Below are 23,026 nucleotides of genomic sequence, written 5' to 3' on the forward strand. Positions count from 1 at the left end.
GAGTAACGTTTTACTGCGATTATATTTTTTTTACTAAAGAAAAAAAAAAAAAAAGAAAAAGAAAAAGAAAAAGAAAAAGAATCAAATAAAATAAAGAATCATATCCAATAATTAATTTTCGCTTCCTTCATCGTGATTTATTGTAATTATTTAAAAGAACATTCCAACGAGGAATTCGATGTGCGAATCTTCGGTATTTGCACTTAATTTCCCTTTAAGGCGAGCCCTAGCACGTTTACGAATAGTTTGCCTCTTCAACAAAACGCACGAGCGCGCACTATTTCGTTCGTGTACGTGTAGATAAGTGTATGTCTAGGTATGTATGCGTATTGAATCACAAATAAAGCTTCACATACGAACTCGGTACTAACTAGTGCCAATATATGCATGTATGTGTGCAGCCTTTGAACGAGTGCACTCTTGTACAGTCCGTACGATAAGCAAATGTATATTCGATCGATCGTTTTCATATCTCGAAGATGAAAGATATATTATAATAAAGATTCTTATTCTTTCGATTATTCATTCGTTTCAAGTAAATTGATAGTACGTTGATGACAAGAATATTCCAAAAAAAAAAAAAAAAAAAAAAAAAAGAAAAGAAAAGAAAAAAAACAATTTATTTGTAGCATTTTATTTTGTTTCTATGATTAAATTGAGTATGTCGGAAGATTATTAGATAGGTGTGTGTGTCTCTGTATGTATACAGATGTGTATGCAAAAAGATGTATCTCTATTTTTGTCTTTTAAGTAATATCTTTTTTAGATCTATAAAATTGTTTTTATACGGCGGTTAAATGACGATATTAGTTCCAAATTTTTCTAGATAATATTTATGAGACGTGTTTTAATATAATGATTAAATTTAATATATTGAAAGATCAATATATATATATATATAAAATATGTATTTTTTTTTAAATATTCTTTTTTACTCTTTTTCTTTTTCCGTTTTCTTTGATCGTATAGACTGGTTTCTTTACGTCGTTAAAATAAAGATATTTATAAGACGTGCTTTAATTCTACGATTGAATATAATACTGCTAAATATCATTTTGTGCAATACTATACATACATACATACATACATACATACATACATACATACATACATATATATATAATATACATATTATACAATATATATATATAACATACATATTATATAATATATAATATAATATAATATATATATATCATTTTGTTCATTTGTTTCGTTAAAATAATAAAATGAATAAAACTATAAATAATAGTTTAGAAGACACTTAGATACAGAATGTTTGTAAAAGAAGGAAATCGAGAGATGCAAAGAAGAAGAAGAAAAACGTGGAAGAGGGAGGAGCAGGAGGAGGAGAAGAGGAGGAGGAGGAGGAGGAGAAGGAGCATTCGTTCGAGTGTCCCGCGTATCGAAAGATAAATTATACAGTCGAAAGAGCATCATCGACGACGAACGATAGGTCGAAGGCGAAAGTTTCCTTCGTTCGCTTTCTCCTCGAGATGATGTCGGAGTCTCTCGAGGACCGAAACGAAAAATATAATTACCGATATCGTCGTCGTCGTCGTCGTCGTCGTCGTCGTTGTCGTCGTCGTCGTCGTCGTCGATGAACGAAAGAAAATGAAAGAAGATGAGGAAGAAGAAGACGAGAAAGAGGACGAAAAAAAAAAAGGAGGAAATTGAATTCATCGAAAGCATCTACTTCTTCTTTCAATTCAAAATATACCGTCAATTGCTAAACACCTGTCGTCATTTAACGACCATCTATTTTCACGAGCTGATGTAATGTCTCTCTCGAGGGTCATAGAACAAAAAAAAAAAAAAAAGAAGAAAGAAAGAAAACAAGAACAAAAAAGAAAAAAAAAAAGAAAAATCCTAGACATCGTCGAAATTTAATCAAGAGATAAAAATTCGAATTTGATTTCGTAAAGACATAATTGAATTAAAAGTCGCGATGTTACTTATATAAAATAAGCGACACATGTATCTATTTATTTCCTTCGAAATCCTTCGAAATCAAATTTTCAAAAATCAAGAAGCAGATCAATTTCTAAATCTAATAATAATGGACGAACGCGTATCGTAGAATTTCATCGATAAGATTAAACGGTAATGAGATATAAACTTTCTCCTCGTTGTTCGATCTCTTTATATTTTCATAAGACGAGATCCCATCTAATTTCTCTCATTTGACATCCCTTATCGTTGTACTAAAATTCTTATCTTACGATATTTTACGACGGCAAACGAATCCTCGTTACAGTTGATAACTTTTATTGTCGATGTAACGATCAATATATACATATACATATATATTTATATAGATATCTATGAACGATATTTATTGGATTTGTCACGAAAGTTCGTCATGCTTATATCCCACGAACATATCTATGTACTTGCTTACGTACATACGTATCGAAACGTACAATGTACAAAAATACGATTAGTAACATAACTAACGATACGATGAGAACATATTAACTTCTCGTTCGTATATTCGAACTAAAATATTTCGTCGACGTATTATAAATGTTTTCTTGACCCTTATTTTTTTTTGTTTTTTTTTCTTTTTTTTTTTTTTACTTTTAATTCGTTGATTTACGATCGAAGATGGAACGATATGAAGACTCATTACGAACTTCCCGGACAACGCAATACAATTAAATCACGTACGTTAAGTACGTATAAACTAGTATAATGATTCTCGCAAATAAACGTGTCTTCCTTCTCGCGATATCGCAAAAGAGTTTCTCTCTCTCTTTCTCTCTCTCTCTCTCTCTCTCTCTCTCTCTCTCCTTCTTTCTCTTTTTCTCTCTTTGCTCGTTCTCGACTATAACGATGATGACGATGACGACGATGACGATGACGTTCGTCGAGTCACTCAGTAGAATCGGTCAAAGTATGCTTGGAAGACGTTATGCTAGAACGATCATATATTTAAACTCTGCGATTGGTCGATTCGCTTTAAACGTGATGCTCTCAAGTGGTTAAAGAGTTGACGCTGATATCTAATGACAAGCGCCTCGTTGTGTTGGCCATAGTCGGCCGACGAGCAATTACACAATTCACCTATAATAACAGATATATTCAATCGGATAGAACAGCAATAAACTACGAATGCGATTCGTTTTTTATCGATCAACAATTTTTCCAAGGTTTCGAGCTTTCATTGTTCGTTGACAATTTTACGAAAACGTTTGTCCGTAACGTTTTCTAATTTTTCTTCTTCCTTTCTTTCTTTCTTTCTTTCTTTCTTTCTTACTTTTCTTTCTATTCTTTTAATTCTTTCCTTCTTTCTTTTTATTTCTTTCTGTTTCTTTTTTTTCCCCCCTCTGTTTGTTATTGCCGTATCTATGAATTAAATTTATCCGAAGGTCAGACCAAGAGACTAGTTCTTTTAGCATATATACATATGTACTTATGTATATAGCGCAGAATTATTTTTAAATGAGATATAAAATAAAAGTAGAAATGAAACGTACGAGATTTTATGTGATAAAATTTGTTACGTAAATATATGCTCATAAATATAATATAAAATAAAATATTAATATTAAGTAATACACACACACACACACACGTATATATATATACATACATGTATAAAAAAAGAATATTAATATTAAATATACAGGATGTCCTCCAAAACTCGTTTGACCCAAACTATTCAGGAGCGTATCGATGAGATTTCTTAAAAACGATGTTTTAACAGCAAATTTTAATATCAAAAAAAAAAAAAAAAAAAAAAACGAAAAAAAGACGCACCAGGCGAAACTCAAAAACAACGAATATATTCTTTTAACTTGGCGTCAGAATTTCGAACGTCATTCAAAGATACAATAACGCGGAGCATACTTCAAATACAAGTGTTCAGAATGGCGCACGTCTTGATCGTGCTATGAGTCAGATTCTCTATGGATTTTTCCATTTGTTTACATTAATTGTCATCGACCAAATGTAGCAATAAAAAGATTCACTGAGTTACGAAACCTGCAATATTTTTTACGATTACAACAATAAAAATTTGTAAAGGACGCGAAAGACGATTTCAAGTATGAAAATATTTTCGAATAGGCGACATCGAACTCGTAAAATCTTACAAAAAAGGATTCATTGAAAGGGATTAGGCGAAACAGGCTATTTGAGTTTACAATATCACGTGGGACGTTGAGACGAAAAAATACTATACTGGTTAGAAGCAAAAATGAGCAGTCATCCACCCACCCGTGTAAATAGATAAAAACTCTCGTTCTCTCTCGTAATCATTTATAAATGTATAAGTTCTGTTATCAGTTAAATTAAATGATAAAAAACTAATCGTGTTAGATTATTTCAGGTCAATTTCATCGTATTTAAACCTATTAAAGGCTAAGTGGATCGTTTATGTCTTGTATGTTAAGCACCCGGACGACCAATTTCAAGGCCCTCTAGCATCGTAAGTTGGTCGCTGTGGTTATTGTTTCTTATTAAAAAGTTGTTCTACGAGGTATCCTTGATATACGCTCCTGATATATGGGTCAAACTTTTTGGGACACTCGATATATGAATACTAAAACTTATAACGTAAAATACTATTACTAGTAATATAAAATTACTACTACTATTAATGATAATAATAAATGAAAATAATATATAGAATAATATAATATAATATAATTTTAATATTAGTACGGTAGAACTATGAAGATACTGTACGAATATTTAAGATTCTCACTGCTTATTTTGTATTGTTTAGCAAATATATATATATATATATATATATATATACCTATATAATATAATAAATGGAATATTATAATCTTATATTATAATAATACTAAAAAAACAAATTAAAACGATATGTACAAACATTATAAGTATACAAATAATAATATAACATAATATGGTATAATATAATATATATAATAAATAGAACGTTATAATTTCATATTATAACAGTACTAAACAAAATTAATATAATATATATATATATATATATATATATATATATACACATGTATTATATATCTCATGTATATCTGTAAACAAAACTTCATTCACTCAGTTGTAAAAAAAAAAAAAAAAAAAAAGAAAAAAAAAGACTCAAAGGAAATGAAAGAGTCGCGATAGTTTACGATCGTTCATTGCATTGTCACCATCATCGTTGTTATACGTTCGTACATACGTGGTTCGACCGACAAGATTGAAATACCACGGCGTATAGCTTTTCAGCGTGCATCACAAAGAGAAGCCTTCCGTGGAAAAGAAGAAGAAGAAAAAAAGAAAAAGAAGAAAACGAAGAAGAAGAAGAAGAAGACGAAGACGAAGAAGACGAAGACGAAGAAGACGAAGAAGACGGAGAAGACGAAGAAAATGAAGAAGAAGCGGCGGCCATGACGGCTTTTGCTGGGATGAGTTGCACGAAGGGGTCAAAGGCCGAAAGCCCGCTCCGATGAGCTCGCTCGACGCGATAAATACTCTCCGAGCGAGGAGGACCCTTCTTCTTCTTCTTCTTCTTCTTCTTTTTCCTCTTTTTCTTTTTTTTCCCCTCTTCTTCTTCTTCTTCTTCTTCTTCTTCTTTTTCTTCTTCTTTCTCTTTCTCTTCCTCCTCCTCCTCCTCTTCCTCTTCATTTTACATCCTCGACCGAACTACGATACTCGCGAAAACAAAATTCGAAAATACTAATCGATGTTGTTCATTCGACGTCTGATTTGTTTAAAAAGAAAGAGAAAGAAAAAAAAAGAAGAAGAAGAAGAAGAAAAGAAAAAGCTTCATACGTTTCTTCGAAAATATATAAAATTTTTGACGAAAACGCAAATAGACATTTTAATAAAAATACGAAATTGTTTGATCAAAGAAATAACTATTTATTGGTATGCTGTAACTACACACATACAAACATAACGGAATTTAATAGGGATTTAAGAAACTTAATTGTTAGAAAGTAATTATATTCCAATGATTCGACGATTTTTCATTTTTTAAAGAAACTATCGACGCAATGTCCATCCTGCGATCTCGTAAGTCATCGAGAAAGGAACGGTCTCTCTAGGTGAAACCACGTAACAATTACCAACACCGGTGTGCAGGAGCGAGTTCTATATAAATACATCGTTTCCTTAAACCACCACGTGCCGGAAACCGGAATTCTAGGCAAAAGCACGACCGGTCGTGCGTGATATCTCACAAACATGTTTTATCCAACATAGTATACACACACATACACACAGACACACACACACAGAGAGAGAGAGAGAGAGAGAGAGAGAGAGATAGGTATGTAGTTATATATATACATACATAGATATGTATTTATGTGTGGTAGCAGTTACACGGGTTACTTTTCATCCTCGATTTAAGACTCGAGCATCTCGAGTTTAAAGTATACGTATGTATATATCGTGTTTTCTATGATACAATACCATTACGAACATAAATTTTCTTAAATCTTCCTAGTATCAAGAATCTAATTGGGATCTGAATTATATCGAATGAAAAATATAGACTCATATATGAAACTATAATGGCTAATGTGCTAAGAAATACATAAGTTAGTTGAAATTTTCAACGAACACCTCGTATAATTCGTATGATAACGAATTTGTTCAAAGTATTTAACACAGCAGGGGGTGACGAGAAATTGTTCAACCGCTCAAGGATAACTGGAATGTCGAAGGATTCGAAACTATACTATTAAATGTCTAAGTTGTTGGGTTTAATCCTACATACGCTTACGACCAGCTCTATCTGATCGTCTTTCGTTATAACGAATACGAACTCTCTTTTATTCGATAAACATAGAACGAAGGGGAGAGAGAAAGATATATATATATATATATATATATATATATATATACATACGAGAGATAGAGAGAGAGAAAGAGAAAGAAATAGTGAGTGAATAAAATAAAATAAAATAAAATATAAAAATAATTCGAGAAGGAACGAACGAATTTAACAGGGAACACGCGATATAATACGAGGGTAATTTAAAACATTCATGGCTCTTTCTTCTTCTTCTTTTCTTTTTTTTTTTTTTTTAAATATATAAATCTCATTGGAAGCACATAGTTAAGCGAGAAAGAAAAGCCGTGAATAATTTTTCAAATTATCTTAAAAAATATCAGTATTAGACTATATTTCATTTAATTAACGGTCAACGGTCATAATTTAAGTATTTCATTAGTAGTCGTGATTAATACGATTAAGTTTTTATCGTTACGTTATATGGTTTGAAATTAACGTTTGTTTCTGTTAATTTTAATAGTTGTTTCTTTTTTTTTTATTATTAATATAAAAATTAATCGAAAGGATAAGTAAGATGAATAAACGATTTTCTGTGGAATAGTTAGTCAATGATTTTGTTCTTTAATAAAACGATTGAATGATTTATGTGTTTACGGATTTCGTTCTATAATAAAACGATTCGATGATATAAAGTGTATCTATGAAGTACAGGATGAGACAAAAGTATTTCAGTGATATAATAAAAAAAAAAAAAAAAAAAAGAAAAGAAAAGAAAAGAAATCAAAATTTTACTCTTTCTCGATATCAAAAGCTAATTTTCTTTTTTTCTTTCTTTCTTCGGATTATCAAAGTTCAAAAGTCTGAACTACTACGTTGTTCGTTGTTAAAATGGATACAAACAAGAAAAGAGTTTTGTGAAGGAGTGATCGATTTTTTACGTCACGTAAAAACTTTTGGTCCACCCTGTAGCTCGTCAATAAGACACAGCATGTGAACGAATAAAACGATTCAGTGATTTTAAAAGTTAACTACTTAGCAATTAGATTTTGTTTTCTAATGAAGATATTCAATGATTTATGAATCTACGAAATAATTCGTAATCAATGATTATTGTTCTATAACAAAACCCTTGAATAATACAAAGTGTACGAAATAGTATTCGTCAATAGCTCACGAACTAAGTTTTTCTTTTTTTTTCAGAATGAAACAATCTTGTCAAAAAAGAAAAAAAGAAAAAATCGAAAACTCAAAAAAGCTTCAATTATCGAAATACATGTCTACGATGGATCAAAATTCTGTGAACGAATTGAATTTGATCGATCGAAGTTTTTGAACAATTTCAACAAAACTGATCGATATACGAGATGAAATAATCGACAAACTTCTTACAACAGATGCATATCGTACGTACAAATTTGAATCGTCATATACTTAGACAAAATATCGTTATATAGTTAGTACATAAATCATTGACGTTACTACGTTCGTGAAATCAATGAATCCATTTTATTCGTAGTAAATGTCACAAAGAGATAAATCATGTTACACGCTTATACGACTGTATAAAATGTAAAAATGAATGATATAAATATTAAGCGAACTAGAGACTCGAATAAAAATTACGAGATTTCCAATTTTCTTTTCGGCTTTTAACATGATCGAAGAAAAAAAAAAAGGAAAATACAAAAACAAAAAGAAAAAAAGAAAAAGAAAAAAAGAAAAAGAAGGAAGAAGAAGAAGAAGAAGAAATAAAATAAAAAGAAGAAGGACCCAACGAAAAAGGCGAAACCGAGAGGGAGGGACGACCCCCGAGGGCCAGAAGAGAACCCGTTTTACGACTCTTACTTCTTCTTCTTCTTCTTCTTCTTCTTCTTCTTCTTCTTCTTCTCTTCTTCCTCCTCCTCCTCCTTCTTTCCTCTCCGCAACTCTCCGCAACGCCACGTTCCGTGCGTTTTTTTTCCTTTCTTTCTTTTTCCCCCCTTTTTGTTCTTTTTTCTTTTTTCTTTCTCCCTTTTTTCTTCATTTCTTTTCTTTTCCCGTGCTCCTTTATTTCGCTTTCGTTACATCGCGGACATTTTCGAGCGGGGAACCGCGAACGAGTTCGCTACCACAGTTTCGCTTTACCCAGGCTTGTCTTCCACTTCTTTCGTTTATTCGATCCGGTATTTAAAAGTCCTTGAAAGTCGATTTTCATCGATCCGTGTAATATCCAAGATCGTTTTATAACAGGAGGAGTAAGAAGAAGAAGAAGAAGAAGAAGAAGAAAGAGGAGGAGGAAAAAGAGGAAGGGAAAAGATATTTAAAAAGCGATTTGTGTTATAAAACTATGTCGTTAATTCGAATTACTCGATAGAGGACTCATTAACGAATCATTAACGTCATAAAAATTATTTACGACTTATTTTTATAAATATAATAAATAATGTTATATTTAATCGTAGTATGATATTTCATCGAATCGTTTGATTTTTCGACACCTTATGAATCATCGGAGGACTAAATTTAGTTGGTCCTGTAACGGACTACGTTAACTGAAGTTGCAAAATCATTAAATTATTTTATTCCTTAGCATTCGTTATGAATCATCGAATGGTTATTTATAAATCATCGAATTGGTTATTTCTCATAGTTGGATAAATCATCGAGACGTTGTGTTAAAGAAAGAAAGAAAGAAAAAAAAAAGAGAGAGAGAGAGAGAGAGAGAAAAAAATACAGAATCATTAATGTTACCGTCTATTCGTAGATAAGATCGCTTATTCATTTAACTTATCATTTTGATTAATATTTCAATGTTAATAACATGGCAATCAAAAGATATACATAGCTAGATAGTAAGATTAATTTTTAGACGAGGAGAAGTTTGATAGAAGTGTAAAATTCTATTTGCATTATTATATCATTATTGCCCGTATGTTTATCGATGAACATACCCATAAATACATACATGCATACATACATAATCGAAAAGTAACAAGCACACGACTACTGTGGTCAATACGATTTAGAAATTTCCTCCTTCTCGGGCCCTAACCCTTCCACGAGTTTATCCATCCACGATGGCTTCTCTCGTTCTTTTATTATTATTACCGGACGAGCTCGGTCGCGTGTTGCTAAAATACGGGCTCTTAAATTGGAATAAATTGCTACGGCGTTTCTACCGTGAACGATAAGAGTATATTCGATCGCACGACCCTCTCTTAAGAGTGCACGAACTCCGTCATTCGTTTCTTTTTTTTCTTCCTTTCTTCTTCCCTTTCTCTCTCTCTCTCTCTCTCTCTCTCTCTCTCTCTTTCTTTCTTTCTTTCTCTTTTTCTCTTTCTTTCTGTTTTTCTCCTTTCATATCGTTCTTTCTTTCCCGTTGTTCAGGGGTTGCGTGGTTTCAAGCTCGAATTTCCTTCGACGAATTCGCTCGACGTTCATCGTTCTAAAACTCGAAAGGATTTCGTACGAGGGATCTTTAGAAGATGATTGAAAAACAAAAAATACACGCACAAAAAAATAGAGAAAAAGAAAAGAAAAGATCCTTCTTCGATTCTAATTCGTATCGATTAATTACGAGAGAGAGAGAGAGAGAGAAAGAAATAAAAATTTTCTCTTTTCTCCGTGCATTTGCGTATTTATCTATCGTATGATCGAAGAAATTAATCGTTCGATTATTTTTGCAACGAAAAAGTATTTACGTGAGCATCGAGATTCGCGTTTCTCATTTCGATTGCTAAATTCCACGAAGTGAAGCTCACCAAGAGTCAAAGTGAAAGTCCATTAAGTGGCGATAACAGGTGCGACAGGTTCGAAGGATTCGTTCTTTCTCGAGACGACGTGCATACCACTTTTGTCGAATAACAGAGATCGTCGATCTTTCCAATCAAGAAAGAGAGAAAAACAGAGAAAAAAAGAGAGAGCGAGAGCGAGCGAGAGAGAGAGAGAGAGAGAGAGGGAGAGACATCAATGCGACTTTCCATAAAAGCGAGGAAATCGTTTAGCAAAGTTGAATCGATCGAAGTTTACGTAATCGTTACGAGACTTTCGGAGAATTTTATGCGTGCGTTAGAAAAAGAGACGAAGATAAATAAAAAAAAATGAAGGAACAACTTTTTCTTTCTCTTTCTGCAATAAAACAAATGAGATTAGTAAATACATTTTTTTTTACTTGCACGAATTTTCTCTTTTTTGTTTTTTCTTTTTGGACATTATAAAGATCGCAAACTTTCATTATTATAAATATTGGTTCTGTCGTATAGTACTTTAAAACGACGAGTTATTTTATCGTAAAGGAATTTCAAAGAAAATTTTCTATCGATATCAGATCAGATGAAATAATTAATAGATATCGATGGAAATTAATAATTAGATATTAATTGAAATATTAAATTTATTTATACGTTAAAAGGGGCTGAACTTTTTGTTAGACTTAACAATGAAACATCAAAGTAAACATCTCGTCTCTCTCAAAGTTACGCAATTACGTCATTGAGATTGGCAATTTTAAAGGACGACAAATTATTTCATCGTAAAATAAATTTCTAGCATTTATTAATGTGAGAATAAATTGTTAATGTTAATGGAAATTGTATTATTAATTAAATATTAATAACAAGTTAAATTTATTTTTACCAACAACGAGCCGAACTTTTCGTTAGATTTAATAATGAAATATTAAAATAAATATCCCGTCTTTTTCAAAGTTACGCAATAACGTCATTAAGATCGGCAATTTCAAAGGACGACAAATTATTTTATCGTAAAATTTCTATTAATGTGAAAATAAATTGTAAATATTAATAGAAATTACATTATTAATAGAAAGTTAAATTTACTTTTACGTCGAAAGAAAACGGACTGAACTTTGCGTTAGACTTAATAATGAAAAATTAAAATAAATATCTCGTCTTTTTCAAAGTTACACAATTACGCCATTGCGATCGGTAATTTCAAACGATGACGAAAACGACGAGGACGAGGACGACGACAACTACGACGAGGACGACTACGACGAGGACAACTACGACGACTACGAGTACGACGACGTTGAGAGTACGGTCGATCGTGAATCACGATCGTGTGTCGTATGCTCGTGTCGCGTTATTATAATAAGCCGGATAAATATCGGCAAGCAAGAGACACGACACACGAAGCGAGAGAGGAGAATATTTTCCGCGTACGATTTCGCCGTACTCACGACTCTTCGAATAATAATCCCGGAACGGAAGGAAGCGTTGCAAAGGAGGGACAGGAAGTAACTTCCGTGTTGTTTGATAATAAGCGCGAACGTATGACAACACGTAGAACTGTTGAAGGAACGGTTTATGATCATTGGTGCAAACTCGATTCATCGAGAAAAAAAAAGAAGTGGAAAAAAAGAGAGAGAGAGAGAGAGAGAGAGAGAGAGAAAGAAATAACAAAGGAATCGATCAAAATAGAAAAAGGAAAGAGAAAGTTCAACGACCTTGACCCTCTTAATTTCGTGATATAAAAATCATTGAATATGTGTATTTTACAATTATTTCACACTTATCGATTCATTGTATCGACGGATTAACATTATTAATAATTATATGCCATGACAGAAAATATTACACCGTGTTAAACCTTTCACGAACTTTTTTTGGATCGCAAGATAAAAAAAAAAAAAAAAAAGAAAATAAAAAAGAAGAAGAAAAGAAAAAGGAAAAACCGGAAAGGCGACGAAAACATATAAAATTCTATATAAAAATGTATATCTCATTGGATAAATCTAAACGTATATATACCTACTTACGTGGTATCTAAGATTTTTGTAACGTCCCCTTAAGCGGTGCTCGCGAATTCGTAAGCGAGATCCTTTCCTAGAATCGGAATTCAAGGGAGTTCGGTGAATGCTATTCCCGGCTGATGTGAACGCATTCGAACGCTGAGAAGCGTCTTTGCCGTTCGAATAATCGAATAAAACTTTTTTTATGCTCCTAGGCGAGAGACGAGAAGAAGGAAAAGCTTGCTTAGAAAGACGGAGAGAAAGAAAGAGAGAAAAAGAGAGAGAAAGAAAAAGGAGTGAAAGAAAGAGAGAGAGAGAGAGAGAGAGAGAGAGAAGAGTAGGAGGTAAGAGAGAAGGAGAAAGATAAGAAGTATAAGAAAAAGGAGAAGGTCTTTCAGTCCAACCACGACGCACCTTTCTGTCTTTGCATTCGAATCGGGAAGCCGTGCAGCAATGCACCTCCTTAAGTATTCTTCTCGTAATGTCCGTATTGCCGTGTGATTTCCTTCTCTCTCTTTCTCTTTCTGTGTTTCTCTCTTTCTCTCTCTTTCTCCGTCTCTTTTTCTCTTTGTTATTCTCTATCTCTGTTTTTCATTCTGTTTGGCTTAGGAAAGATATTTACAAAATGTATCGTGGCCGATGAACGAGAAGAAGGGGTCGGTGATCTTGAATAAATGTCGAGTCACCTTGAACTTTCTCACCTCGGACAAAGCGTCAATCGGGTCCATATAAAAAAGGATTGAAGATAGTATATTTGTGAAATATAAGGGAAAGTTATCGGGTATAGTTTGGTAGTATTGATGTTTATAACAAAAAAAAAAAAAAGAAAGAAAAAAAAACTAGATTAGAAAGATCTTACTACGTATAGTATAGACAATATAGATATTTCTGTCAAAAGTTGATTCAGATATATATATGTGAATATACATATATACCAAAGGAAGTATAGGATTTCACGGATATAAGTAATTACATGTATATATACACAGTGTATATAATATATAAGAACTTAACTATAAAATATTATATATGCAAATATGGTCTAATATATTTATATGACTATATATAATATATTTTATATATCGTATAGTTAAATACATACATACATATATATATATATATATAAAAGTATATACATATATTTATATATATTATATATACATCAATAAATACATACCCGTGTATATATAGCTAGCTTACATATAACACGTAATGTATAAATTAACATATCTATACCATATAAATTTTAAACATCTACATACGTATTATATCACACATAGCTATACACCGTACACAGTATACGTATATATACATAATAACACTTCATATAATATACATAAATATATATATATACATACACCTATATCTATATAATATATACCTACATATATAGAGCTATATATAATAGAAACGAAGGACTTGCGGGGGTCGCGAGATTTAAACTCTCCTCAGGACATTTTTGGGCAGCCCTCGTTGGACACCTGCGAGGATCACGCCGTGTATAAACGTTGGGTCTTGAGAGAAGAACGAGAGGAGGGAAAGGAAAGAAGAGAAAGAAGGGAGAAGAAGGGACAGGGGAGGGAAGAACGTGGGGAGCGAGGGAGGGCGCACCACTGGCTCGAGGAAAAAGAAAGGCGGTGACCGTGGTAAAAAACAAGATAAAAAAAATTAGACGCATCTCGCAGAGGGGTAGACCGGTTCGTCTGGTCCTTGATTTGAAGCCAAGAGTGTCCTTTTTCTTTTTCCTCCATTTTTATATTTCCCCTCACCCCACCCCATCCCACCCTGCTCCATCTTCGTCCTCTTACCTCTCCCCTCTTCTTTCTCTCTCCTCTCTCTCTCTCTCTTTCACCTCCTCTTTCTCGTTTTCTCCCTTCGATCTCGATCCTTCTCTCTCCTCCATTTTTATTCCATGTATTCTCTCCTTCTTTCTCTCTCATTTTCTTTCTATCTCTCTTTCTCTTTCTCTCTTTCTTTTTCTATCTCTTTCTATCTTCTTGTCTTTCTCTCTTTCTTTCTTTCTTTCTTTTTCTATCTCTTTCTATCTCGTTTTCTTTCTCTCTTTCTTTCTTTCTCTTTCTTCCTCTCTCTCTCTCTCTCTCTCTCTCTCTCTCTCTCTTCCTTTCTCTATTTCTTTCTTTCTTTCTTTCTTTCTTTCTCGTGTCTCTCCCCAGCCCAGTTTTAAGGGCGTCGCCTGGTATCACGTCACAGTGGTTGGTAGACCACATACAATTTATATTTCTCCCCATACTCTATCGAAGATTTCCTCTAATTGGATCTCTTCCCTTTTCCCCTCGTCACCTCTCCGCCACCTAACCCCTCCCAACTCTCTTTAATGTAACGACCCATTGCGCTGTTCCTTTCGTTAAAGCATTCTCTTTCTCTTTATTAGTGACGACTTTTTCGACGAGATCCTTGTTTTTCTTTATATATATATATATATATATATATATATATATGTGTGTGTATATAAAATTATATATGTATACATTTATATATGATTTATACATATATAAGTTTATCTATGTATATATATATAATTTATACATATAAATTTATATATATATATACATATTTATTTATTTATTCTTTTCTTTTATATCGACAATTTAAAAAAATATACTTGAAGATGTTTCAAAAGTTATGTTAATAAATAAAGAATAAATAAAGAATAATTACTTGATAAAGATATATCGATACGACGATGTTATAAAAATTATAAAGAAACGAATGTTATCGATCATAATATTTAATAATAATGCATTTGTATAGAACGATCGGAGATAATTATTCTGTGAGATTTTCTATACGATTCTTTTGTTAATATTTTACGATCTTCCATTATATGAATTTGTTTCTGCGAAATGTGCTCGTTAGAAGGAATAGGTTAGAACTCGGTAGAGAGTTTATGAGAGACTATGAAAGACAAAGACAACGACGACGACATTTTCGAGGACGCGTTTCCACGTTGCAGAAGCTAGTTTCATTCATGAAACCTTGCGACACGAATGTTATACGCTTGATTACATAAAGCCGTACTTAAGCTTCTGAATCTTTCGTGGTATCTAATGTTGTATCCCGGAAATAACTCGAATCTTATCGAACATAGTACAGTATATATATCTCTTTCTGTTTGTATATGATAATATTTATATTTAGTATGTATATTCAGTATTACGGTATATGTATATATATATATATATATACATACATATATATATTCAATACTATAATCTATATATTAGTATATGTATATATGTATGGATATTATAGTATTATAGAGTATTATAACACTATTATATATTATAATACATTTTATACAATATAATATACTTATAATATATTTATATCCAATATAAATATAAATATATATATATATATATGTATGTATATTATAATGTAATATTATTTTTATATATAGTATAAATATTTATTATAGTATTTATATATTTATAGTTTTAATACATAGTCTCAAGACAAGTGGTAGATATTTTATACGTTATTTAAGCTAAATAATATATAATAAAAAAAAAAAAGAAAAAAAAGAAAAAGAATAAAAAAGAAATTTATATAAACGTATATATGTCCTATGAGATTTTATTTACGAGTTATAAGACTTAAGCCTTTCATAATCATCTATTCGTATGCACTTAATCCATGCTAAATTTACGACTCGAAAGATCTTTCCGTCGTTATCTGTTTAAAAAAAAAAAAAAAAAAAAAGAAGAAGATAAAAATATTTCCTAACCTCATTCAATTACCACGATTAGCCCACGCATACATATATACGCATATACATTTATTACTACACTAATTGATATTATACAGACGCAAATATCGTTAATATCAATATTAAGATAATACGAGAATGATACAAAAAAAAAAAAAAAAATATTTGTGAAATTCATGCATCGTGTATTATTATCATTATTACAAACACACACACCCACACACACACACACACAGTGGACTTCAAATTCGTATAACATTCAATACAGAATTTCCATATTCCTGTACGAATATTAAGTACTCACTGTATATATATCATACACATACACATACATAAACATATATATAAACACATGCACACTTACGTTTATCGATAAGAAAAATTGAATTCAGGAATCTTAGATGGTTTTTCCTCGAAGTCTTTTAGTCTTCATGTAGCTTGACCAATACCAATACAAAGACACCCTATCGACGTTCTTTTTTGTCGTTAAGTATAATAATATCGATGATAGTCGTCGTAGCTGGTAGAGGAACGATGGTAACAGTGAACGGTGTGCAAGTAGGACAGCACTTTCCCTGGATTGCTCGTTACTTCGTACCTTCTCTCTTTCTTTCTCACTTTCATGTTCATTATATATTTCTCTCTCTCTCTCTCTCTCTTCTTTTTCTTTGTTCTTACGATTAATCTTGGAACGTAACGAAAATGAGAGTTTTCACAAAGTTCGAATGACTTTCGACGTATACGTATACATATTACATATATACACAGTGTTGATTTATTTACGAACGTGTGTATTTATGTATGTGTTTGTATGAGAGAGATAGAGAATCTCCCTTTTGTAAAAAAAAAAAAAAACGAGGAAAAAAAGACGACTTTTCCTTTCAACGAGCTCTCTGGACCGACCGGTTTATTCTCTCGCGAAGAGCTTTTCTTATCGTCCTCGTAGAAACTCGAACGTTAAATCGAACTTCCCGGTTATCTCGAACGCGAGAACGTAATGCGTTTCTCAGTTTCTCGTTATCATCGTGTATTTTCTTATACGTTCGCCCTTGGTAGTGTTGAGCTATGACGTCAAATCGAAATATTGTTTGGTTATATATTTGCTCGTCTTTCACGGATCAATCGAAAATAAAACGAATAATCTTATCTTATTGTTCTTGTGGAATAATATAATACACTTATCGTATATTCTATTATAGATTTACACGAGAGATATAAATACGTACTACTTATCGATTTTAACACTTCGACGAACGAACGTTAATCTTTTTTGTTCGAATTATAACTGAATCGAATACGTTACTTTTTTTTCTCTCTTTCACCGTTATGTTTATAAACTTGATTTTGACTAACGACGTTTCGGCGCACTTTTTAAATTTTCTTCTTCGAAAGAAATCATTTTTCGTCTGTCGAGTTGTACTCGTTTTAATACGATACGAGAGAGAAAGAGAGAGAGATTTTCAATAAAAATAATCACTTGATTAATTTTTATCTCTAATTATATATATATATATATATATATATATATATATATATATATATATAAACTTCGTTATCAATGGTCGAACGACTTGTTTGTCAGAAAGAGTCATTTGCAACAACTTCAACGATTAGATTACGTATTCCGCGAAATGCAAAACAATAGTTGTACGGTATAAAAGATTCGTCTAATAAAATCGCGCGTGACAGAATTATATTGGTAATGTAGACGATAGGGACAATTAACTATAATGAATGACTCAGCCAATCGAACGGTCAAGTGGTAACAGAACGTTAACCGCTTGTCGAGACGGTGATACACACGAGTTCACATTTTATTTACATATTTTTCTTTTTCTTTTTTGTTTCAATCGCTTCGACTCTCTGTCATAACTCTCTTTCATTAATAAAGAATCTCTCAAAAAATTTTTAATATATAACAGTTTAAACATTTTGAAATTCGCTTATGAATAATACAATTTATTTGCGTTTCTTTATATTGTTAATGTTAAATTAACGTTGCATTAATAAACTAATGTATTCAGGATATTTGAAGATTTGGAAACAATTGCTCGTTGATACGTGTCTTTAAATATCGTTTTACTAGATTATCCATCGAAGAGAAAAATTATTGAAGTTATTTCTATTTTCTTTGTAATAATTATTAAGATATGTAATTATTTATTGTATTAATATGTCTTTTTCTTTTTAGATTAATACAAAAATACGAGATGGACAATCGACAAATAGAGAATAAAAAGAAGTATGAACAGAAGGAAACTCGACGTGAGATGATGGCTAGAAAAAGATTGTATTTAAGACAACTGTTTCAGAAGGAATTCATCGAACAGGAAAAACTGTTACGTCAGATAGGCTATGCTTTAATTCCTACAAGACCTTGACCATTTCTTTTATCATACTTTTATAATAATATTGCCTTTTCGTTTATCTATAAATTTAGTAAAAATATATTGTGTTATTGGAATATATCTTGTGGTAACAATCCTGTAAAGAAAATATTGCCTTAGGGAGCATTTATTATACGTTAAATGTTACATATATGTGTATGCATTTGTGGTGTAATATAAATAAAATAGAGATATATCTTACAAGGTGACAATGAGTGAAAATAGATTGATTCTCCATGCTTTCTTAGATTTTGTATCTTTCATTCTTAGACTTTGGTAAAAGAGTTCGGTCCAAAAAATTATACAAAATGCCAAAAGAAGGTCAAAAAGCGTAGACTCCTTTAGAAGGTCTTATTGTATGTACACTTTGTTATAAGAATATACAGATAGAAAGATATTCTTGTTTTTCTTTTTTTTTTTTTTCTTGCATTTTACTTGCACATGATATTATCGTCAAAAAGTATATCAATGGCAGATACTTGCAACTAAATTCTTACGTAAACATTCCGAGTTGAACAAATACGGTGCAAGTCATGTCTTATTCCAATCGTGATGAAATAATTGATCAATATAAAATAATAATAATAATAATAATAATAATAATAATAATATTAATAATAAGAATAGTAATAATAAAAATAATCAATCAATGAATTTGACTTGCACAGATTAGATCCAAAAACCCTGCGCTTGAAAGTACAAATACGAATTCAAATCGCAAATTGTACAATATACTTTCTAATGGACGGCGTAATATAGTATGCGCGGTATATTTTACGTTACGAGCTTCTACGAGTTTGAACTTATTCCTTCCTTTTAATAAGGACATTCCATATCTTTTCCTTTTTTTCTTTGGATTATCAATCGTCTCCTACATCATTAGGAACAATGCAACTTGACGTATATTATAATGCATAGAAATATAAAGTACATATACAGATCGGTTAACATTCGTCAAACGACAATTACATAATATTCAACCATACAAGGAATGTCCACGAGTTAAATTTTGGATTTTTGACAAACATTGAAACATTAATATATTTAATGTGCTACACAAAAGAGAGTAATCATAAAATTACCACACTCTTTAATTCATTAATAATATATGTATCTTTTTCCATGTTAAGTGTACGTGCCATTTACCGTACCATTTCGTTAATCACAAATCGCTTTTGCAATAATAATATTTTCATTACTCTCTCGTTCATGTTATTTTACAAATAAGCTCGCTACGTGTTGACAAAGTGCACTTTGAAAATATATGTAAAAATAATATGTCCTATTGATTAGAACAGATGTTATCTTTTGTTTGTTCTAAATCATAAGTTAATTTACTACCCATTGAAGAACACTGGTGTCATTTCCGCCCGTTGACACCAGTCTAGTATCATCTTGAAGGAACGACACATTTGTCACATGACTGGAGTGACCACCATAGCTATGATATAATGACTAAAAACAAACGTATTTAAAGAATTTTAAAAAGCTTCATATATGTATGTATATAATAAATATATATAAGAATTTTATAGTAATTATTATTTTAGAAATTACCTTTGGTTGACACGCAGGATGCGAAAATAATTTGACTTTTCCAAAGTCATCTCCTGTAGCAAGAAGTTTTCCATCTCCACTGCGGCTACAATTATTTATATCCGTACCATCTGCACCTTCTGGCCAAATACCAATTGTCTCGAAAGATATTATGCAGGTATGAGTTGCCCAATCGACATCTCTAAAAATGGAGGACTGAGATATTTGACGACAAATACCAGGATTCCCTACAATATAATTCATAAATATAAGATATGCATCATTTTTTGTTATAGAACGTTATTAATGGATATTATATACTAACAAAATAAAAGTTCATAATCTCCACTGTTGCTACGCAAGTATTGTCCATCCACTGACCAATCCAAATGAGTTATAAAACTTGAATGTCCCTGAAATAAACAATGATACATATCCATTTATAAATAAATTATAATAATTTTTAAAAGACACAAAGAACTCTGGAATTATAATTTTGTTCATTCGTTATGAATAATCAACTGGAATATATTTTCAAGGCTAAATGAACTGTCCTTATTTATATTATTACGTGTTTTGATATTTTTAACAGAAATATATTGTGAAAGCGGAAACTACTGTGCGTGCTCATGTGAAGCGGTTTTATCTACAAATTTGCAAATAATATTTATTCTAAGTGTGAGTCGTGTTTCTCTTAGATAATTTAAAGATATGATATATCTTTTTCATTTTGAAGCAACCCAAATATAAATCTTACTCCGTGCCTTCGTATCCGCTTAGGCTAGACAGGAAGAAAAGAAATATGTTAAGTAGCTAAGTTCAGTTTAATATATATTTACAAAATTGCCTAGTTTAGCGCTTATAACACGACTATTAAATAAAGTATTTTTAAAATGGTGATACGAACAAATATATCATGTGTAATACAACTAAGTTTACAAGCTATATAAAAATATAGTTATTACATGATTTTGAATGATCAATATACAATGATATGCAATTAACGATGATAATAAGCATAAAGATTTAAATAAACGTACCATACATCTGCCCACTCTACTATATTTAGTAGCATCCTCATTTACTTGATAAACATAAATATAATTATCTCGTGAACCAAGCGCAAGAAGATTTCCACTTGGGGAGAATGTGACCACCTTTTTAAGAACAGAAGAATATGTTTATCAATGAATTCTTTCATGAAAGTATTTCTTAGTTTACCAAAAAAACTAACTTGAATCGGCTCTGATCCATCCGTATGGTGAGTATATAATTCACGGGTCTCGCTATCAATGGCCAACCATTTTCCAGATACACAGCCAACCACCATAACGGTACCATCAGGAGAGAAACCAATGCTTTGTGCTTGTTCCTGAATAGAAATTTCAAAATCACTATTCTGAAAGCATTACTGCAAAGTCTAAAAATAAATAAACTGTCCAGTAAAGACATAATATAATATTAAAGAATTACAAACATACCCCTATATCTTTACTCCATACCACTGTATGACTGAGACTATCCCACATTTGTAACAATCTATCATGACCTGCGGTTGCGAATTGAGGCAATGTAGGATGAGCTGCCAATCCCCAAACTTCTTCGGTATGTCCTAACATCGTTGGATTGAATCCCATTTCTATGTCTCCAATAAGAATACAATTTTTTGTCGTGCCAACCAATAATTGTGATCCTCTGCCTTCTGATAAAGTACGAATTCCACCAAAATGATCCTCGATCTATACATTAACATTTAAATATTATACGCTTTGCAAGAAAAAGAAAAGAAAGAAAAAAAGAAAACAAGAATATTTATCTTCATTTACTTGTGCTGCTTCTCCTGTCGGATTTAAAGATCCATCAAAAAGCAATATTCTGCCATCCTTTCCTCCTCCGGTGATAACATTTCCATTCTTAAGAACACATATAGAAAATATCGATCCTTCATGAAGATTTCTAACCAATCTGAAGATAGTGTTGGTGCCTAAATTACAAAAAAAAAAGAAAAAAAAAGAAAAAGTAAAAATAGAAAAAAAGAAAAGAAAAAATAAATAAAAAGAATTTAATTAATCATACATTTATATGGATTATACATACATACATATATATATATATATATATCATATATATACAAACACACATCTATATATACATATATATATACATATGTATATATACATAATATATATATATATATAAAGTAAAATAAAAATAAAAAAGTAATACCTCTTGCCCAAACAATGATATTGCCATTACTGTCACCGGTAAGTACATCTCCATTTTGATTGAAAGCGACACACGTGACGTATCTAGGTTTCTCTCTACTTTCGAATATACCCATTCTTTTATACAGCATACCGCCATTGTCCAAGGACCAGAAAGATACGTGACCTTTACCACAGGAGACGATTTGATTTCGTTCGAGAGGATGCCATTCAGCGCAAACAACCGTGTCGACAGAGCACTGCAATCCATTATTATTTATATATATTTTATATATATATATATACAGGTATTTCGTAATATTTCTTTTTTATTCTATAAAGATATATGTATGTTTCATCAAATGCTCTCGACAAGATGGGAACAATAGAGAAAAATTAAAAATGTATTTCGAACGTTCTAATAATTCCAGGATGATTATTAAATTTAAGTATTTATTCGTCATAAATAATATTATTGGGACAATAATTTCAATATAATTTTATTCAATAAATTTATCGATTAAATATCGTCACGTAATTAAGGTTAGTTGAAGAGCGCGGGAATTCAATAGTTTACGATCTTTTTTCCCTCATAGCATGGCGCCAAATTCAAATTGAATTTTGAAATAGCTTCGATATGTTTTCGAATACGAACGTAAAAATTAATCGTAAAACGATCAAGTTTTATCTTTTAATAGATATAAAACATAGATA

At 31.3% G+C, this 23,026-nt stretch overlaps 1 protein-coding gene and 1 long non-coding RNA gene across 10 annotated transcripts in view; one reads left to right on the forward strand and one right to left on the reverse strand.

Moving 5' to 3' along the window:
• The window catches only part of LOC122632025, a 27,725-nt gene extending 8,802 nt beyond the window's left edge, over positions 1-18,923 (forward strand). Inside the window, exon 2 of the long non-coding RNA XR_006327803.1 lies at positions 18,377-18,923. This is a non-coding gene — a long non-coding RNA (uncharacterized LOC122632025). The remainder of the gene's footprint in view (positions 1-18,376) is intronic.
• The window catches only part of LOC122632010 (echinoderm microtubule-associated protein-like 2), a 27,907-nt gene continuing 23,553 nt past the window's right edge, over positions 18,673-23,026 (reverse strand). For 8 of the 9 annotated variants that reach the window (XM_043818371.1, XM_043818370.1, XM_043818369.1 and 5 more), the window contains 9 exons: positions 22,335-22,572; positions 21,935-22,092; positions 21,590-21,847; positions 21,343-21,480; positions 21,149-21,265; positions 20,866-20,889; positions 20,434-20,521; positions 20,130-20,356; positions 18,673-20,027 (listed from right to left, as the gene is read on the reverse strand). In XM_043818371.1, coding sequence (XP_043674306.1) covers positions 19,902-20,027; positions 20,130-20,356; positions 20,434-20,521; positions 20,866-20,889; positions 21,149-21,265; positions 21,343-21,480; positions 21,590-21,847; positions 21,935-22,092; positions 22,335-22,572 — 1,374 coding nt within the window. In that variant the 3' untranslated portion in view covers positions 18,673-19,901. The remainder of the gene's footprint in view (positions 20,028-20,129; positions 20,357-20,433; positions 20,522-20,865; positions 20,890-21,148; positions 21,266-21,342; positions 21,481-21,589; positions 21,848-21,934; positions 22,093-22,334; positions 22,573-23,026) is intronic. The other variant, XM_043818372.1, reaches the window with a different exon arrangement.

The sequence above is a fragment of the Vespula pensylvanica genome, chromosome 9 (genome assembly GCF_014466175.1).
Source record: "Vespula pensylvanica isolate Volc-1 chromosome 9, ASM1446617v1, whole genome shotgun sequence".
NCBI classification, from domain to species: Eukaryota; Metazoa; Arthropoda; class Insecta; order Hymenoptera; family Vespidae; genus Vespula; species Vespula pensylvanica.